At 37.4% G+C, this 18,646-nt stretch overlaps 1 protein-coding gene across 2 annotated transcripts in view; it reads right to left on the minus strand.

Annotated features, from left to right (window-relative positions):
- Positions 1-18,646, minus strand: part of HTT (huntingtin) — a 92,416-nt gene that overhangs the window by 62,156 nt on the left and 11,614 nt on the right. Inside the window, exons 4-16 of one of the 2 annotated variants that reach the window (XM_068943483.1) lie at positions 16,938-16,997; positions 15,476-15,555; positions 14,941-15,079; positions 14,559-14,700; positions 12,933-13,111; positions 12,228-12,432; positions 11,304-11,351; positions 7,955-8,035; positions 7,118-7,482; positions 5,135-5,258; positions 4,733-4,851; positions 3,660-3,771; positions 1,158-1,298 (exon numbers count right to left, since the gene is read on the minus strand). In XM_068943483.1, coding sequence (XP_068799584.1) covers positions 1,158-1,298; positions 3,660-3,771; positions 4,733-4,851; positions 5,135-5,258; positions 7,118-7,482; positions 7,955-8,035; positions 11,304-11,351; positions 12,228-12,432; positions 12,933-13,111; positions 14,559-14,700; positions 14,941-15,079; positions 15,476-15,555; positions 16,938-16,997 — 1,795 coding nt within the window. The remainder of the gene's footprint in view (positions 1-1,157; positions 1,299-3,659; positions 3,772-4,732; positions 4,852-5,134; positions 5,259-7,117; positions 7,483-7,954; positions 8,036-11,303; positions 11,352-12,227; positions 12,433-12,932; positions 13,112-14,558; positions 14,701-14,940; positions 15,080-15,475; positions 15,556-16,937; positions 16,998-18,646) is intronic. The other variant, XM_068943484.1, reaches the window with a different exon arrangement.

Genomic DNA, 18,646 nt, shown 5'->3' on the forward strand with positions numbered 1-18,646 from the left:
TGCTGCTGCCCACAAAAGCCAAAAGCCACAATGCCCAGAGCAAGTAAAAGGACCAAGGAGAAACAGGTTTTAGACTGTGGCAAAAAAGATTTGCTTGAAGCAAACACCCAAGGAAAAGTAAAGAACAGGAACAGTCTATTAACTGTGACAAAATAAGCTTTCACTGACTCCTAGAAAAGGTGTCCCTTTCAGGTGGGGGACCTCAGAGGTTACTGAGAGGTTCTTGAACGCAGTTTCCTTCCAGTGAGGAACCGAGAGCAGCAGCTGCATAGGCCATTTGTTATATAGTCAGCTTTGCTGGAACAGATGATTTTAGTAAGAGCCCTTTAAGACAAATCATATCTGTCAATATCATTACATGCTCACACACCTGATGCAATGGGGCCCTGGCTAGCTAATGTCTTTAGACCAAAGGTATTCAACTCATATCAAAAATCCAAATCCCTAAAACGTTTCAGTGTGGATACTGATTATTACACAAATAACTTCAGCATATTCACAATAAGCATACTTTTCTTAGTCTACCTTTCATAGATCCCTTGTGTGTTACCTACAGCTCACTGACACCATCCAGACCTGCGGTCACATACATACAGAGTGGTGTTTTTGTTTTTACCTTTTTTTTTTTTTTTTAAAAACTTCAAATGCAAAATTATCTGGGCATATTGGAAGAATTTAAGACGCTTTGGTCAACCCTCCAGATCAGCCACTATCAGTATCAAACCAGCTGAATACTTCAAAACTCTGTGGATCGTACTGGATCGCTCATAAAAACAAACCTAATCGTTTAGAAAGCATTCATAAAATGGTCTTAAATAACTTAAAAGAAACCATTTTTAACAGAAACAAACAACTTTTGTATAGCAGTTGTGCTAAAACAATTTTAACTTGTCTGAAGCTGTACAAGTCCTTCCACAGAGCTTGGGAGTCCAATGACAAAAAACAAACAAATGCACTACTTTCAAGAGCATAGTTTCTAGTGGCTCTGTAATGGACAGCGCTAATGTGGAGACTGGTACTCAAGTTAGGGCTACACTATAAATCTAGTTTACTGTTTGCAGATGGAGAGAGTTTCAGTATAGATGGTGCCTCACTTATTTGAAAATCCAATCACATTATAATAAATAAATAAGATGACGATGTAAACAGCAACATACCATACTCCTCTCCCATGGCTTCAAGGGGTGTCTTATACAGTTTGCTGAAGAAAGACTCAGGGTGAAGGGCAACAGCTGCTCCAACACAACTTACTGCCAGGGCTTTTACACTGACTCTCACATCCCTATCAGGAACTAAAGCTGGAGAGAGAAAAGAAATCCAATTAATTAATAACTCTGTATGGTATCAATAGTGTAGCCTGGAGAAAAACCATTTTGATTTTGAAGGCAGTTCAAGCAGATCATGTTATCTGAGGCAGTAATTATATATGATATTCAAAAACAAAAATAAACAAAACACAAAAAACACCCAAAACACCTGCCTTTACAGTAGTGCCTTTCCAAAAGTTCTGAATCAGCAGAGCACGTTAACACTGAACAGTTTAAGAAAGGATAAAAAAAAAGGTCTTAAATGCTCACTTCAGTCAAAAACAATAACATACACACCCCTGTGATACAGGCTCCTCAGTGAAAAAAAGATGGATTAAAAAGTATATGCCCAAGAGGCGTTCTGGAAAACCTCTACTGACATCTTATTACTATGCTGATAAGGCAACGATTCCTCTTTTCAGCCACACCAGCCTCCTAGTCTGACATTTGTTTCTACCGCTAGGCTAAAATACTTAATAGATTTCTCAGCAGGACAAAGTGAGAAAACAGCTTTATCACATGCAGATCTGGATTGGTTTTGCTCATTTTAGTGTTTTCAGTTACATATGAAAACCTTGATAAAAATGAGGATAAGCAAGTTTTTGGCAGAAGTTACCCTTTTCCAGTGCTGTCATATTCAAGAGAAATAATGAAAAGCTAACTAGATAGAAACTATTAACAATTTGATTCTGCCAGAATCAGTTCCCTGAGGGTACCAACGGTGGAGGTGTCTTCACTGATTAGGTCAGACAACATAAGTAAGCTTGGAAAAAACATCTGGCTTTCTCATAAATTTAGAGTGCTACTTAGCCACAGAGCAAGGAACTTGAGCCTTGTAACTAGAGCAACTCTAATTTTATAGATAAGTCAACTAAGAAAAGGCTGTATGCAAAACGCTTTTAAATTTGGAGAGGAAAGAAAGAAGTTAGGTTGCTACACCCACATCCTTCAGCACGTAAATGTTTCTTGAAGATGCTACTTTCTATATTCATACCACCAAATCTTTAAGAAATAAGCAAGCAGCTGAAGGAAGTGCAGTTGCATGGAAGAATATTTGCTGCTTCAATGGAAGCCAATGTAAGTCTTCTGTTGAGACAGCCTTTCTGAGAAACCACTGAAGTACAGCTTTATACACTGAAATGACATTGCTGGTCCAAGAGATCTGAATTAAATAAGCAAGGGAAAAACAAAACAAAAAACAAAAACGCCACACATGTGCCCTTCCTAAAAGGGATTACAAATACTGGGGGAAGGGGACAATTTCAGAAGGAAAACGTCCTTATTTTTAAATGAAGACTTTCTGTAGCTTGTGCTATACATCATGGTCAATTTGGACCAAAATCATACAGAGATAACCATGATTTAGTGTGAAAAGTTTCCTTCTCATTATCACACATGAAAAATCCAGTCCAAAAAAGAAAAAAAAAGAAAAAAAAAAGCGAGATCCACACTAACTTATGCAAATGCTATAACATGTTAAAAGAGGAGAAAAACAGCTGAATTTGGGGTTCCAGCTAGGTCTCTGAAAACCTTACATCAACTCACTGCTTTACTACAGCTACAGCATTTAATCTCCAGAGTTATATTTCCCCAAACACAAACAAGCACAACAGTATTTCCTCTACCTGAAGTATACTTAATAAAATTAACACTGAATTAAAACATCAATTGAGTGGTAAAGCTAAAAAAAAAAAAAAAAAAAAAAAAAAAAAGATGCTTTAAATCTCGTTTTAAGTATCAGAGGTTTGGCATTCTAAATATAATCAATTGGTAAAGAATATTAAAACAAACACCTGAGAGGACTATATTCTCCTACACTTTTTAGGAGCTTCTGTAGAATAGACTGCATCTCAGAAAAGTACGTCTTTAGGTATTGATAATTTCATATTGATATTTTTATAGTGGACCAGCTGGATGTCTGACAGTAACTGATTACAAGCAAATATTGGTATCAGGTTGTCTTGCCAGTTTCAAACAATCTATAAACAGTCATGGCCTCACAAAAAAACTTAAAAGGTGTAATAATTCTAAAAGTTCGTCTCTCAAGAGTTTTTGAAACGGTAAATGTAACCAGGTGTTTACCAAGAAAATTACAATAGCACTTTTTTTTTTTTTCCTTTTCAGAAGCCAAGCGGTTCAAAACTGGATTTCCTACAAAATGGCATAAGCGTCTATGCATTTTAAAGTCTCTGTACTCTGTTGTAATCATTTAAACCAGTGGTTGTCATAAAAGAAGCAGCCAGAATTCTTCACTAAAATGAGTTCAAAAATTTGGCAGAATAAATTGATCACGTTTCCAACATTAAACATTGAGACACAGAATTAACCAATGAGCCTCAAACAGAAACTTACCTCCCTTCTCCCCAGTAAGTAGAAAAGAGGCTGACAGAAGTCTGACACAGTGCACTAAAGGCGCAGAATTTCCATCGGTATAGTGACCTATGTCTCCCTTTACTCTGGAGGGCTATTGAAGGCAAATGACAAGTGTTACATAAAAAATATTATTCTTCAATTTGAACAAAAATTATGCACAATAAAATTTGGAAGTACTGCCCAAAGACTAAAACTTTCTATTATAAAATGTGTTAAACACATATTGCAAAAGAAGGCCTTACAGTTTAATGGTTTTGGAAAGTTATCTCCAGTATCAGAATCAGTTTAATTTTAATCACAGAAACTACAAGAGTTCCAGTAGTTTTTCTGAATTACCCAAACTTACTGCTTGTACCTGAAGCAGTTGGATAAACTGCTTTTTGTCACTGAGCAATGACCTTTAGAAGTGCTGTATGAGAGGTAATTCATTCTTAAGTAGCTTCCAAAGAAGCATGGCAACCTTATGCACTTTTAGACTTAGAGTTTCACAGTACGGTAACCTGATTTAACTTTTGCCTGCTGCAAACCTAACTCTCCCTTTGCCCTTGCTCAGCACAAGGTCCAATGCCAAAGTCAAAAAACAAAGAAGAATGACACGAACCTCTCTGCAGGGAAACAGGCTCAGACATTAAGACAACACAACTTCTGAGGAGGTAACCTTATCTTCCCCCTACACAGCTATCAACCAGCACAAAGATATTTCAGATAAACTAAAGTCTCAGCGTACCCTGCTAAGGCACAGACAAGAGTGGACTGGGTTCTCCTCAGCAGTTTTGATACCTTCAGTTTCACATCTTAAGTATGCATTCTGTTTTGCTTTTGTTGGTGGTGCATTCAAGATATCGACACTTGCGCATCTACCTCATCTTAAACAGAATTTCGGCTGCAATTTAGATTTACTATTCAACTTAGTTGTTTTGTCCTGTAATGAAGTATACTATATGTACACGCACTTCTTTCACCTATCACTAATCTACATGAATAAAATTGTAATCTGTTTTTAAACTTAGTTGCTTTAAACGTTAAACCAGACCATTGTGACCACATCTCACCTTATTTTCATGATCACCTGGATCTGCTGCATCTTCTTTTGATGTAAATTTATCTACGCTGCTATCAGAAGGCTGCCTACTATGGCTCATGGTTTTCAGCAAGTGAGGCTGTTGAAGAGCTTTAAAAAAAGGTAACTTATGAAATACCATTTTAGAGGCAAATTGAAAGCACTTTAGTTGAGCTTCATTATGAAAACATGAACAATAAATTAGCAGTGATCTAAACGAATGATTCATTAGAAGTGTTGAAATGTTACTCATTTTACACTTCCATCTGGATATTTGTTTTTCATATCTATTAAGCAAGCTGTCAGTCCTCTGGACGCTACACAGCATCTGTAGCACCTCCCCTGAGGGGGTCATCAATTCTGTATTTTTTAAAATTATTGTTTATCAACATACCAATTGAAGAATTTCTGAAAGACTCTGATGAATCATCTTGGAGAATATTTGCAGCCTCATCTTCCTCATCCTGCAGCTGCCCAATCTGCATTCCAGAATACTGGCTTTCAGTACCCTCCAAAACCTACACAGTGCAAGGACAGGACTTGAAATAATTTAGCTGACCATGCACTATTAAATCTCTATTAAACACGCAGTGTTAATAATCTACAAATAATTCCAAAGAAAAGTGAGCACGATACATATTAGCATACAGCTGCATGCAGACTCTAAAGCAGTTTTCCCTCCTTCTCCAGCATTTGAGCTATTAGGGCCTATGGTTGCATCTGATAGTCTCCCACTTGAATCATGACCCTGGATGCTAAGATCAAGAAGGCTGAAAACCTGGTGCACTGCCTCCTCCCTCAGCTACTTCTGCTCCCTTATTCTAAACATATTTGCCCCCCATCTCAGCAGTTTCTAAACATAATCGTCTATCTCAGTAGCTACAAACCACAACCGATAGCTTCAGTGTCACAACTTGAATTTGTCCCAAAAGGCCTCTCTACCAAACTGTCCCACAACCTTACTTCTCTGGAATACGTAAAGTCAAATTGAGAGCACGCTGTATACAACAAAAAAGTACAAATTAGGTTGAAAATATTTTAATTCCTTCCTTGTACATCAGAGTCCACTAAAACGGACTCTTCTGAAAGAGTGTGAGCCCTAGAATCAATGTATTTTATACAAAATAGGTAAAAGATAATCATAAAAACAATAATCATAATGAAAGAGAATAAAACATGAAACATTTCATTGCAAGATTATCAGAAGATGCAAGATACTTCTTCAGTTATTCCCTGACTTTAGAAGCACCTGGAAATTGTTAATCAAAAAGGCCACATGTGGGTAAAGGGGATGCCACTCAGTTGTCAGTAGAACTGTATTTGTAATTACTGTTGATTAGTAGCATGCAAACTGCCTGACGTACATAACAGGCTGACCAGAATTTTCAAGAGATAAAACTTGGCAACAAATTCCTGCTCCTTTTGGTCCCTACACCGCTTACAGTTTCATGACAGACAAGACAACCCACCGTCACTCCTTCGGTTTGTGAATCTCCATACTTACAAGAGTTTATGCTTGTTATAATTTTAAAACAACCATTTTTAGTAATGATAAAAGACATTTAACTCTTCCAAAGTTACCATCAACAAGCTTAAGTCAAAAGTTTGACATTATTTGAAATAGAAGAAGCCATTCTAAATTTTTGCGCTCTCATTTTCTGCTCTCTCCCAGTAATTAAATTTTTAATGTTTTTATTACAACCTCACAACACATTTGCCTAAGAGAGATTAATTTCTTAAAATAGGTATAGCATATGGTTATTTCAGGCATTTATACATAACTGCCACATTAGTAAATCATGCAACATTTGGCCAGTAGAGGAAATACTCATAAGCTGGAAAACAAAAAAACCAAAACAAAAAAACCAAAAATTAGTTCTGTTGTCAAGTGAGAAAGCACAGGCAGAAGATAACGTGAAATATTAGGTTTCAAAAGTATTCTTATATCATTCCAAACAGAATATTCACCCTTTAACACTTCCATTAGCCCTTCTGTACTAAAAAAAATTATGTAATATATCTATTAAAAAAAACAACACAGGATGTGCTACTAAGGGGAGATATGTATGTAATTGATACTGATATTCTTCCAGTGAGTGAGAAACTTTGGCATTTGCCTTCAAATGATCTACCCATTGAACAGACTGATTATGGTCTTTTTGTTTTTAATGACTGCCGAAGTGAAAGTGTTAAAAGGAGGTCAAGCTCTCCAATAAAGGCATGAGCTGCTGACCTTTCCATTGTTACTAGCTGAGGATGGAAAAGTAGAAGACGAGTAAGTAGATGAATCCAAGTCTGGGCCCTCCATGGAAGAGCTCTGAGACATGTCGGGCCCCTCAGTAGAAGAGGATCCCCCCTCTGCCCGTTGCACACTTACAATTTCAGAACTGTCCGAAGGGGTTACAGCAGAGTCTGGACCTTCTGTAGTAGTCTGAGAGCTATCGCTAATTGGTGAGGAAGCCTGTGTACCATCGTTCAAGTCCATAGTGGGATCCGACTGGACAGCACTGATTTGGCTGGAGCTTCGGCTAAGTACATCATCTTCTTCCCCCTCAGTAGCTGTACTGGTCAAATCACAGCTTGTCAGGTCTACAGAGTCAGACTGCAATGTGTGTTGTGAACGTGGCTGCTCAGTAATGATATCGTGCCCAGTAGGATCAGCAGCTGAACTGACTACTGACCCAGTCGTCGATACACCCGATGAAGAAGCCAGTTCACTGCTTATCTCACCTTTCACAGAAGCTGCAAAACAAAGACATTTATGAGCCAGTAAAGTGTTTACATTTGTGTTTAAAAGGAGTCTATATGAGGAGTTAAAAACTCGACCCCATATTAAGTTATGCCATGCAAAGTTAGCAACTAAGCAGTTAAACTACAGATAGGGAAACAAGCATCTGCAAAACATCTCTTTTAGCACATCTCCTCATTTTTATGCTGTTCCATCTACACCCAGCAGCTCCGTGCCATAACTAAACAAACAAACACAAACCAAACACCACTCTTGTAACTGGGGGTCTAGTTCATTAGGCAGGGTTGACACACATGAGCCTCTGTGGTTTGGGTTTTGTTACCAAACTTTTGAGTGCCCACCTACTCCAAAGTCACCACGAAATTTCAGTTTTATATGTCACGTAGCAGCAATTGTGAATTTGGAGTGAATCCAGAACATAAAGTAACACAGGTTGATTTTACTGCTGGAAGGAGAAACAACTACCTGCAAAAGATGCACTGCTGACATCTGATCGAGTTTCAGAATCATCCTCCAAACCTTCTTCTTCACCAAGAAGTATTTTACCTGAAAAAGTGACATAGCAAAAATACTTACAGTTTTCCAGCATTACAGTCAACTTGAAACGCTTAACATTTGAAGTCAGTTAGATGTGAAAACTATTTTTAAAAAGTTTCTGAATAATTTTTCAAAGCTATGACAGGATACAGAGGGCAAAAGAGAAAAGAATGAAGAAAGCGAGTATCTAGTCCCTCATTATCTGGTCAGGATAGAAACAGACGGCAATGACAAGCAGACACACAGTTAAATAATTTTATTGTAACGGTATGAGAAACTACTTACGACCTTACTCGTTCCAGGTAATTTTATGGACTGCGTTTGAGCCACTGCTAATTTCTTCAAGTATGTCCTAGTACTAAGGACTAGAAGGCTGACGACTAGATGTCTGCCCAAGGGGCTCATAAGGGCATCACACACCATAAATAATTGAATAATCTTTCCCTCTTTAAGGGTATAAAAGCTACCAAAGGCTACTGGCACTTTGAGACCGGAACTCCAAAGATAACAGAATGGAAAACGCTTACGGGAACAGTAGCACAGACTAGAAGCAAGGGACAAGGTGAGTGGGAAAAGATGATGAACTCTGGACAACAGCCATTAAGATCCAGGGACCACTAAGGCAGAAATACCTTTACACAAACTTTTGCCATAGCAAAAATGAGCCACTGATAAGCTAACACAACAATCTCAGAATTCTCTTACTCACAGTTTAATATCTAGTTAAAATAGAAGCAATGGAGAGAGGAAGATATCTGCAAACGTACACTGCCTGGGAGCAAAACAAGGATCCAACTGCACTGAAAGGGCTGTAATTGGGAGAGGATACAGATCAAGTACCGAGGGAGCAACTGAGCCCATCCTTCTGGATCTCACATGTCACTTGCTGAGACAGAGAGATTCATGATCACTGGTTAGAGATGAGCCTGTTTTACACTTAAAAATAAACCTCACTGGTGGTCCAAGGTCTACCACACAAGATATCAATGTTTTGACAATTCTAGGTGAATTCTTTCTTATCTCATTTCTGTCTTTCTAAGTACCGGAAAGCATCAACAGACCTTCATATTCATTTTATCACAATTGCTTTCATACATAGCAAAAACACTGTAGATTTGTTTTCCTCCAGAAAAGCATGCATCTTATGCCATTCAAATCTGTAGGTAAGGCAGAAAAGTAAGCATGACATTTCAATGCACGCTCTATATAAAATAAAGTAGTAATCAGAGAACTACACATTCCCATGAAAGAATGGGTAAACTCCTGCTATGAGTTCCCAATCAAAACCATAAACAACAGTATTTTCCTCTATGTTTTTACCCATTCAGATACATTTCACTGAAATAAAACAGGATATTCTTCTGTTTTCCATAGCTGATCACCTTTAAAAAGCAAGTAAGAAAAGAGGAAGGACACCGAAAAACACTTTATTAATATAGCATATTAGGCTTTCAATGTTTACGTGATTAGATAAAACAAGCCACAAAATAGCTTTTCTTCCTTTTGAATAAATTTCACAACTAAGATGCAGATACAGGCTTTCATTCAGAAAATGAGTTTTCAGCCTTTTCGGCAAAGAATTTTCTGAAGCTGGAACGTAAGTAAACCAACATAGGTTAGCTGTTCAAAGCTGAAGCCTGTCTGAAGCAGAATGACTGAAAGGGCATGGAACGTTTGAGTTCTGAGGTTAGGGTCACCAGTTTCTGTAGATCTGCTTCACTTTAAACTTTTACATATGAAAGAAGTTTCTCCTATGCCTAATAGCAGAAGCCTCCTGTCAGTAAACTGAGAGTAGACTGACTGCAAAACTACTTCAAGCAGGAACTGTGAATAGGCTTGATTCTGCCCTCCATTCTACAACGGAGGGCAGAAAGAAATGAACAACTTGAAATTTAAGATTAAATCTGTACAAAGTACAAAATCCTGATCAGAATGCTTTAAATTAATTTATGTCAATTTTTAGACCACAATACAATTTTCATATAATGATCCTGAAAGAAGGAACCTGATGGTTCGTGTGTTTTACCAGCCAGTGAAAACATTACTGTTTTAACACATACTTTAATTTACACTGTTAATAATACTTCAAGGTTTCATTAAAGACCACTAACACATTCCAAATATCAAAATGTTAATTTTAACATTACACTTTAAAACCATTATGAATTGCTATGCTGAATTGTTACATTCTGTCCCACCTTTGGATATTGCACCAATCCCTTTCTCTTTCCAGAAGACCCTTTCCTTCCTTGTATCATTTCTAAACTAGAAGCTGCCACTGCAGCACTAAGCACTGTTTCATTCAGCACTACCACTATTTCACATTCAAATACATTCTTACAGCAGAAAAGTAAAAGATTGTTTGTACACACAGAAGATAGGAAGATATATTTGGTTAAAAAAAAAAAAAAAAAGACAGGTGCTATAATGGTCTTTAAAGTTTGCATAACCCTACTAAGTCTTACACTATTTTTCTTCGAAGAAGTTTCTTTCAACAAGTGTTGCACCTCTCTGCCTACCATCCTTGTACTGACTGAACTACATTCATGCATTTCACTGCAGTAGCAAGATTTCAGGCACCTAAAACAGATGAGTGATCTGTTACACTCTCGTATCTACAGTGATTCTACTAGTGATGTTTTTTAAGCAAAGTTTAAAAGTATAATTAGATATGACATACTTTTACGCATAAACTGGGAAATGAATACTTTACAGTCTTTTAAAGCCTTACTCATGAATTACCTATTGAAGAAAGAAATCAAAATATATACATTAAGACACAAAATGAGTAGTGTTAGTCATCAAGGACAGAAAAGAAAAATAAAGTCAAAAAACATCATATCACAGCATGCAAACATACACATGCATTAGTGAAAGGAGAGATAAAAAACAGGTTTAATAAAAACAAGAAGGTTAACTGTTTTGAGAGTTACATTCAAGGGTAAATTTTAGCAAAAGGAAGAATGCCCTGTTCAGAGAGATTACTTTTAAATGTGCTGCCTAATAATGAAAATTGGATCAATATTCACCAGCATAATTTTGCCAGTGAACTACAGAAAAAAAATAAGAACGATAGTGCTTTGAATAGTTTCAGCATATCTTGGTTACAAGATCAGAAACCGTGATACAACTCTTTTAAGATTTATATTGATTAAGCTCAGCTGATAACAGGAAGGCATTTGTGAATGAAGACCAGAGTTCAGCAAGACAATGAAGTGTGTGGGGGTGGGAAATCAGAAAGGAATGCAATTAAAAATTTGTTTTTGAAAATAATCACCTTTATGCTTTCTCGCAAGAACAGGGCTGCATGAAGACCCCCCTCCAGCTGCAAATCACAGAAAGTAACATATCAGGGCAAGGACAGAGCTGCTGAAATCATGAAGGAATTCTAATAGCCGCAAACGTGATCAAAAAGGACTATAAAGTCAGGAAGAAATAGTAAACTTGTTCCTTTTGAAGTTCAGTCTTTTTGGATCAGAACTCCCGAGAGGCTGCCATCAAATGACTATTGTTCCATGCAGCTCACACAAAGTTTGTTTTTTAAGAAAAAAAATCCTCTAAATTTCATTGCTATGATTGCTCCTGGCTAATGAATTACCTTCTAATAGCAGCAATATTAGAATGATCCATTAGTTCATTACAGAAGTTCTTATAGCAATCCAATCAGAAATTGATTCTTTTGAAATAGTTAAGTAGCAGTTAAAAGACAAAATTTTTTAAGAGCATGCACTTCACAAACAAAAACACTGAAAGCTGATTTTAGAAGTTATGGATAAACTTAACAGTTATGTTTTAATTTCATGCTGGTTTTGGTATTCAGCAAGGAGCTCTTGGCTAATAGAAATTCCGATCAGATTCAACTTTCTATAAATCAATTTACAGTTGCCAGATATCTGGTAAGAAGAACATTAATTTTCCGAAAAAAAGTCAGTCACCACAGTTAACTTACTCTGCCTAACAAAAAAGGTCTCGAGCATGGGACAAACTGCAACAAATACACTGGAGTTTGCCATTACACAACCTACGCATATCCGCTTAAAGGAAAGAAGAAAAAAGTCTTTTACCGTACCCGGAAAAAAGAGTTTCATTCATCGCTTTATACATTTCATTTTATTCTTCATATTTTTGGCTAGCATTAAGGAACAGAGCCTGCGATGTATGTTCATCTCCAGTTACTAGAATGACCAAAAATATAGCTTACCTATAAGTTCCACTATGCTCCCACTGCGGTTCCTGCTGGCAGATTCATCTCTGGATACACTGACCTGTGCAATGCCCCCAGAAGCGGTCAGGGCGTGCAGAAGTTCAGGTGGTGGCGTTCTAAAGAGCTGCTGTAATAATTCTAAAGCTCCAGTTACAACATTGTGGTCCTGATGCTGAGTGTAATGCAGAGTCAATTCATAAACCTAAAGGACAACAAGTGTCTCTGTAAGCATCTCGGAAGATACTATACACGCTCTCATCTATCACGTTAAATTTCAGCAGTGCATTACACGTGACTGACGTATGCTTTATCTGCATCATCCTTTCCCAAGCGGAAAATGTCATTTAACTGTAGTCATTTAACTGCTTTTTTGGTAGAAGTCTCCTCATTATTCTTTTTGTTTATTGTTATAAAGAAGAACAGGATCAAAGAATGTGGTGAGGTTTACATAGTTCTTTAGTTCTTCTCACCTAGCACATACCACTTCCATGGTATTTCTGATTATTAAAATTATTTATCAAGAATTCTGATCACTGGACAAAATGTCAATTAACAGGAGGAAGAGGACTTTGAGAAATGAATTCACCATACCCAACACCAAACTAATGCTGTATCATATCATATGCAAGGATTCTTTTTTTTTTTTTCCTCCCCTTTTTTCAAAGAGTACTCTTCAGGTTAGCATTACTATTCATTTTTTACCTGTATAAGCTGTTCCGGTGAAGGTGAAATCTCTGTCTCCTTTCTTGTTACACCAAAGCTGCCTTTCAGGCTGGTATCCTTTACTTGTTGTTGCAACAAAGGTATGAGATATCTTAGTGTAAGCAACACACCAAGAATTAAAAGAGTAGGAGGATCATCATCTACGGGAACCAACAAGCCTGGAGGTAGTGGGGGAGGAAGGGGGGGCAGGAGGAGAAAAGTCAAACCACTTATTGATAATGGCCAATTTCAACACAAGAAGTTATTTGATGTAGTTCACATAACTGTTTCAAAAAAAAGAAAAGAAAAGAAAGAAAAACAAACCTTGAAGATATGTTGCTTAATACACACGACAAGGATCTAAGTAACAGGAGAGAACGGCAAAAGCACCCTGTCCTGTCTCCTCTGTTCCCTACCTCTCTTTACCCAATAAAGATACACGAAATTTCCTTTTCATAATCCCTGCTACTTCAACAAGTGATCTAGACTTCCTTGCTCCCGATTCTCCCCCTCCTCTCTTCCCTTGGCAAGAGAATTGAGGCTACGCACATCATCTCCTCCCCGCCTTGTTACTACTATCTTAGTGAATGACATTGATACTCTTGCCTCCTCCCTGAAATATTGGAAATCTTGTCAACCTACCCACCTGTTTATCACAGGGAATAAAACCCAAAATATATTAAGAACAACTATAAGTTATGTAACAAACCACAACACTAACTGAAAAAAACAGAATCGGTACACGAAGGTCCTGCTAGTGCTATTGTATTGTCCAAACCCAGTACCACTGCCAGGACTTTATAAAAATATTACCTTTGAAGCAGAAAAGTGTGGTGTGCGTACACAGAAGGGAAGAGTGAGCAGGAGTACACTGTCAAGTCACATAGAGTGAGGAAAAATCACTAAATGACAGCTGTATTTTTTACCCATTCTGAAAAGAAATAAGGCTCAGAGGATCATGCTTTATGCATCTGCCTGTCTGCCCTCCATACCTCTCATTTTCTAATATAGTCTATATATGAAAGAATCCTTTATCAGTGCCAGAACCGAGGCAAAAGTTTCCATTGAAATTAGTAGTGTCTCGTCATCCGTTCCACAACTCCCCAAAGACTGTGCAAACTTCCCAGCCAGAGGAATATGGAAGCAATTACCTCAGAGTCATGTGCTTTTAAATCAAGAAATTCCACTTTTGATGTCAGTGTTACCTTTTCAACAAGATGTCTACAGGGCACCTTCTAAAGAAGGCTACATGGTATATGTTAGTGACAGACATTGAGAATAGCACTTATATCCTCCACCTCAATGCAAGTCTTCAAGACTCTTGAGGAACTGTAGGGATTCTGGAATAAGTTACTCATCTTCCAATATACTGCTTGCTTCCTCAACTTTGGCTGTTTCTTTTCAACGCTACTGAATCAATACTTTAGCACACAGAGATACAGATAGCTTTAGTACCTTAGCTTCACATAACTTCACACAAAAAAGAGAAAGCATTAGCAATATTTAACCTGTAGTCAGTACCTTTGCCTTGCCTGAAAACCGCTCACATATGAAAAGTCTTGCATGAGCAGTGATTTTATGTTACTTATACCTTAAGCAAATTTAAATTTTTCCCCTGAATCTTACCTAAAAGTACATTCAGTAACCAGGCATAGAAATATTGCATTCTTCGAGAATGTTGACAGATGCTTACTGCTGATCCTGCTGCCGTTCGACGTATAGTTGGGGAACTGGATTTAAGATTAGCTACGAAAGCCTTCAACAAAACCTGAAAACAAAGATATCTTACTTTTTATAAGAAAAGCAGACAGAAGTGAATTAAGAAGTCAGCAAATGTCTTTCTCATCCATTCAAAACACTAAGTAATGTACATCATGCAAGAGCAACTTTTGTCTTAATTCACACATGCAGCTATAACATTGCTTTCTTTAATATCTGATTAACGGTACTGACAGGTTACTGCGCTTTGATACATAACAGGAAGCATTAATAGGTTAAAGAAAGATACCTTAATCTCATTGTCATTTGCAAAATTGCCAAACGCTGCCATGATTTTTGGTATCGCCGCAGCTAGTGTCTCTTGTACTGATTCTTCAGGCCTCTTACTTATTCGTGTTAGACAGGGCAATAGGTTCACCAGGTAGGGCCTAGGTATGGCAACAGAGAAAGACTAATTTGAGATCAGAACAACTGCATCTGTCCAAATCACATAAGCTATTATTAATTCATGCTCATATTCTGCAGTAATACTACAGAATGTAATATACACACAATACCTACATACAGATGTGGAAAATCGAGATAATATCCTTCTGAATACAAATTGCAGAAATTTAGATAGAAGAAATTAAAGAGAAAAATACGCATTTAGAAGATTACAAGTCATTGTTTTCACAAGCTTTTTTTTGCCCTTCCCCCTAAGAGTCAAGTACAGCAGAATTAAAATTCTGCTACAGAAAACTAATTAATGCAAAGCTTGAGAACAATAACATCTAGATTTTGCTTGATATATCTGAGGAAGTTTGTTACCAGGATAAGTTTACCTGCACTTTTGTGGCCGAACCAGATGGGCAAGCTCAGCAAATCTCCAGAGTGCAGCACGTAGACTTCGGGAAGCACCATTCTATAGAAAGCATACAACTGTTTCATTTCAGAAAGCAAAGACTACTCCCTAGAAAATATCTATAACTGTTTAAATTTTATATTTATTTTATTTAGATACAAATGTAAGGTGCCTGTAAGCCACAAATTTCATTTACCCAAAAGGAAGTCAAGTCAGCTCCACGGCTGCCTTCATTTTTCTAGTTGCTATCAGGAATTTTCTAAAGTGACCCAAAATGGGTAACAAGGGGTTGCAAGCAAGAGAAGGAAGTGTCTGACCTCTGCACTCCGCTGAAATCAGCTTAAAATACCACAGAGAAAGTGGTATCCAACAAAAAAAGACTGATGATAACAAGAGCATAAGACAATCACAGGAACATTTGCATAGATGTAAACATAGCATAAAGTTGATAGCAATGGAGAGAGGTAAATAATCTTCAGCTCCCAAGAACCCCCAGAGATTCCATGCAGTTATTCATATCACTTTATAACAGCTTGCATTCTGAAGTTTAATAGCAATTTGTCTTTATTAACAACTTACCCTGATTTCCAGGGCGTTCTACATTTTCAACAAATACTAAGGAGCTATAATATATCCTCCAACACTAGGTCTAAACAAGTTCTGGCTCAAATCAGAAACACAACTGTTCTAATCATCCTGCTTGGGAAAATTAGATATCTAACTTAGTTTGAACCTAACCAAAACACGTCTCAAATCAATACCTCTGAGGACAGAACTGAAGTGTTTAAAAATCTATACTTTTTCTTTTTTTTTTTTAAACTAGTATATCAAAGGTTCGTGGCCTCATAAGAACGATAAGTAATAAAAAATTGCATCTGAAATACAAAACGTGCATTTTTCAACTTCAGAGCCATACAATAGATTCTGGTATGGCTCCCAAAGTGATTCACAAACCAAATGCAGTCTGCTGTGTGCTTTTGTTATACCTAAGACCTCTCTCTTTCACCTACCCCAAGTCAAGTACCCTCAAGAAGCACACAGCACCTGAACAGCCAAGCATCTCCTCCTGCATCTGCTCATAACATCCAAAAAGGACAAGACAATAGGGATTGCCATCAGAGACAGTGTGAGTGAGCAGGTAAGAGCCAAATAACCCCATCCTCCAAGGTTTCTTGCTGGAAATGAAAATGGTGCTATTCACACCAAACATCCATACATTTTCTGCCAGATGAGCTTTCAGAGGTGGTAAAAATCCAACAAGGCGGCCAATAGTGAGGAACTGGGTAGAATAATATGTTGAACAGTAACAGATCTTACCAAAGTGAAAATTTGACCTTGACATTAAAAACACATACACTATTTACACTAATGCCACATTTCAACATACTAAAACATTTATTAATTGTCACATTCAAAAGGATGTGAAAGAAAGCTAAACTCACCTTTTTAATTTCTTTATACAGTTCTAATTGCAACCTAGGAAGATTTGAATCCATCAAAGCCTGTAATAAAATACATTGGTACTTTAGAGTGCCTCCGTTCTGAAACGGCATATTCTCAATGTTACACTTGCAATAACACAGCTTTAAAAAAGTATGGGACTATGTAACCCCTATATATGACCTATAAGAAGGAAAGTATTAGATATAACACAAGGTGAATACTGAAAGGGATACCTTTATCTTCTACACAAAGACAAAACTGAAAAAGCATACAATTCCACAAACTCTCATAGATATTTTCAGGTAACACTGACTACAGCACTCGTTCAGTCTGCCTAGGAACGGCCATACGGTATCGGACTACAGGTACAGGCAGCTTAATGTGCTTTCTGGCAACAGCCAGAGACTCATCATGAAATGAATATTAAATCACAATAACACCACTTACAGGCAATAAATGAATTTGCCCTACTATACATCCCCAGCTTCTAGCAGCCTACTGTTTAGGTATTTCAAAAACTGAGGCTGTATTTGCACCGTTACCTTTATTAGCCCTTGAAAAAAATCCTTCTTCTATGAGTTAGTCTATTTTCTGCATCCTGTTATTCCTGCCTGGTGTGGTGGACACTAGAAGTCTGCGTTCCACAACCGAATCAAGCTCCGTGCAAAAGAGTATACATTTCAGTTGATTCTAAATCTGTAGCTTAATTAAGAGTTAGGGTACATGAAATGAAAGTCTGCATCAAGAGGTAATAATTTTCTGTTCATTTCAATGCGATCGCTCTCCCTCTTTCAAAGGGGGGAAAAATGAAAACGGTCCTGTTATATATCATCTTTTCTGACAAAATATTTTCTATACATATGACTACCCTTACTCTTCCACTTTTTTCCTACATAGCACATACTACTGCTTATGAACATTTCCACCACCCCAAGTGGAATAAGAACTTCATGCAACGTGCAAGTGCACACACTACAGATTTACAGTGTAGCATAACATCGTTTCGTAATTCATCCTTCACGCCTTGCCTACAAACTATTTTCTATCTCTCTTTTTGAGCATCGGCTATTAAGTTCACATCTTCATAGGATTACCCACGATGACAACAAAATCTTATGCAGCATATGCTAACGTAGAGCCCAAAACTGCATAAGCACAGTCGATGAAGTAACTTGGGCTCCTCCAGAGAATTCCTCTATGGTAAATTTGTATGCTCAAGACCCTCATTTCCCCCCCACCCCCTGCATTTTACCAGGCAGTTTAATAAAAAGATTAATTACCTTCCCCAGAAAATCTTACCTGGCTTACAAGCTTACGTTATCGTTCACATCACAACTATTAACTGTAGGTGCTAGACTACACTAGATGGGAATTAATCTCACTTACCCTATGAAAACTCAATTTATATGAGAAGTTTACTAGCGCTGCATGTAAGGATATCAAGCAACCCAAAAAAAAGCACCAGCTGCAATTTGGCTTCCTTACATCACACACAACCACGGCAACTCTTTTTACAAATGTATATATATATTTTTTAATTAGGCTAGAATCTAAACATTCATCCCAACCAGAAAAAATTGTAAGTACAGTCAACTCTAAATTATTACATTTAATAAAACTGCATTACTGAGATCAACTACACTACCATTGGGGCTAACATTCCCCACAGTATCATTAGCACAGACATAGTACTACAAGTTTGTAGGTC

The sequence above is a fragment of the Struthio camelus genome, chromosome 4, assembly GCF_040807025.1.
Source record: "Struthio camelus isolate bStrCam1 chromosome 4, bStrCam1.hap1, whole genome shotgun sequence".
In the NCBI taxonomy this organism is placed as follows: Eukaryota; Metazoa; Chordata; class Aves; order Struthioniformes; family Struthionidae; genus Struthio; species Struthio camelus.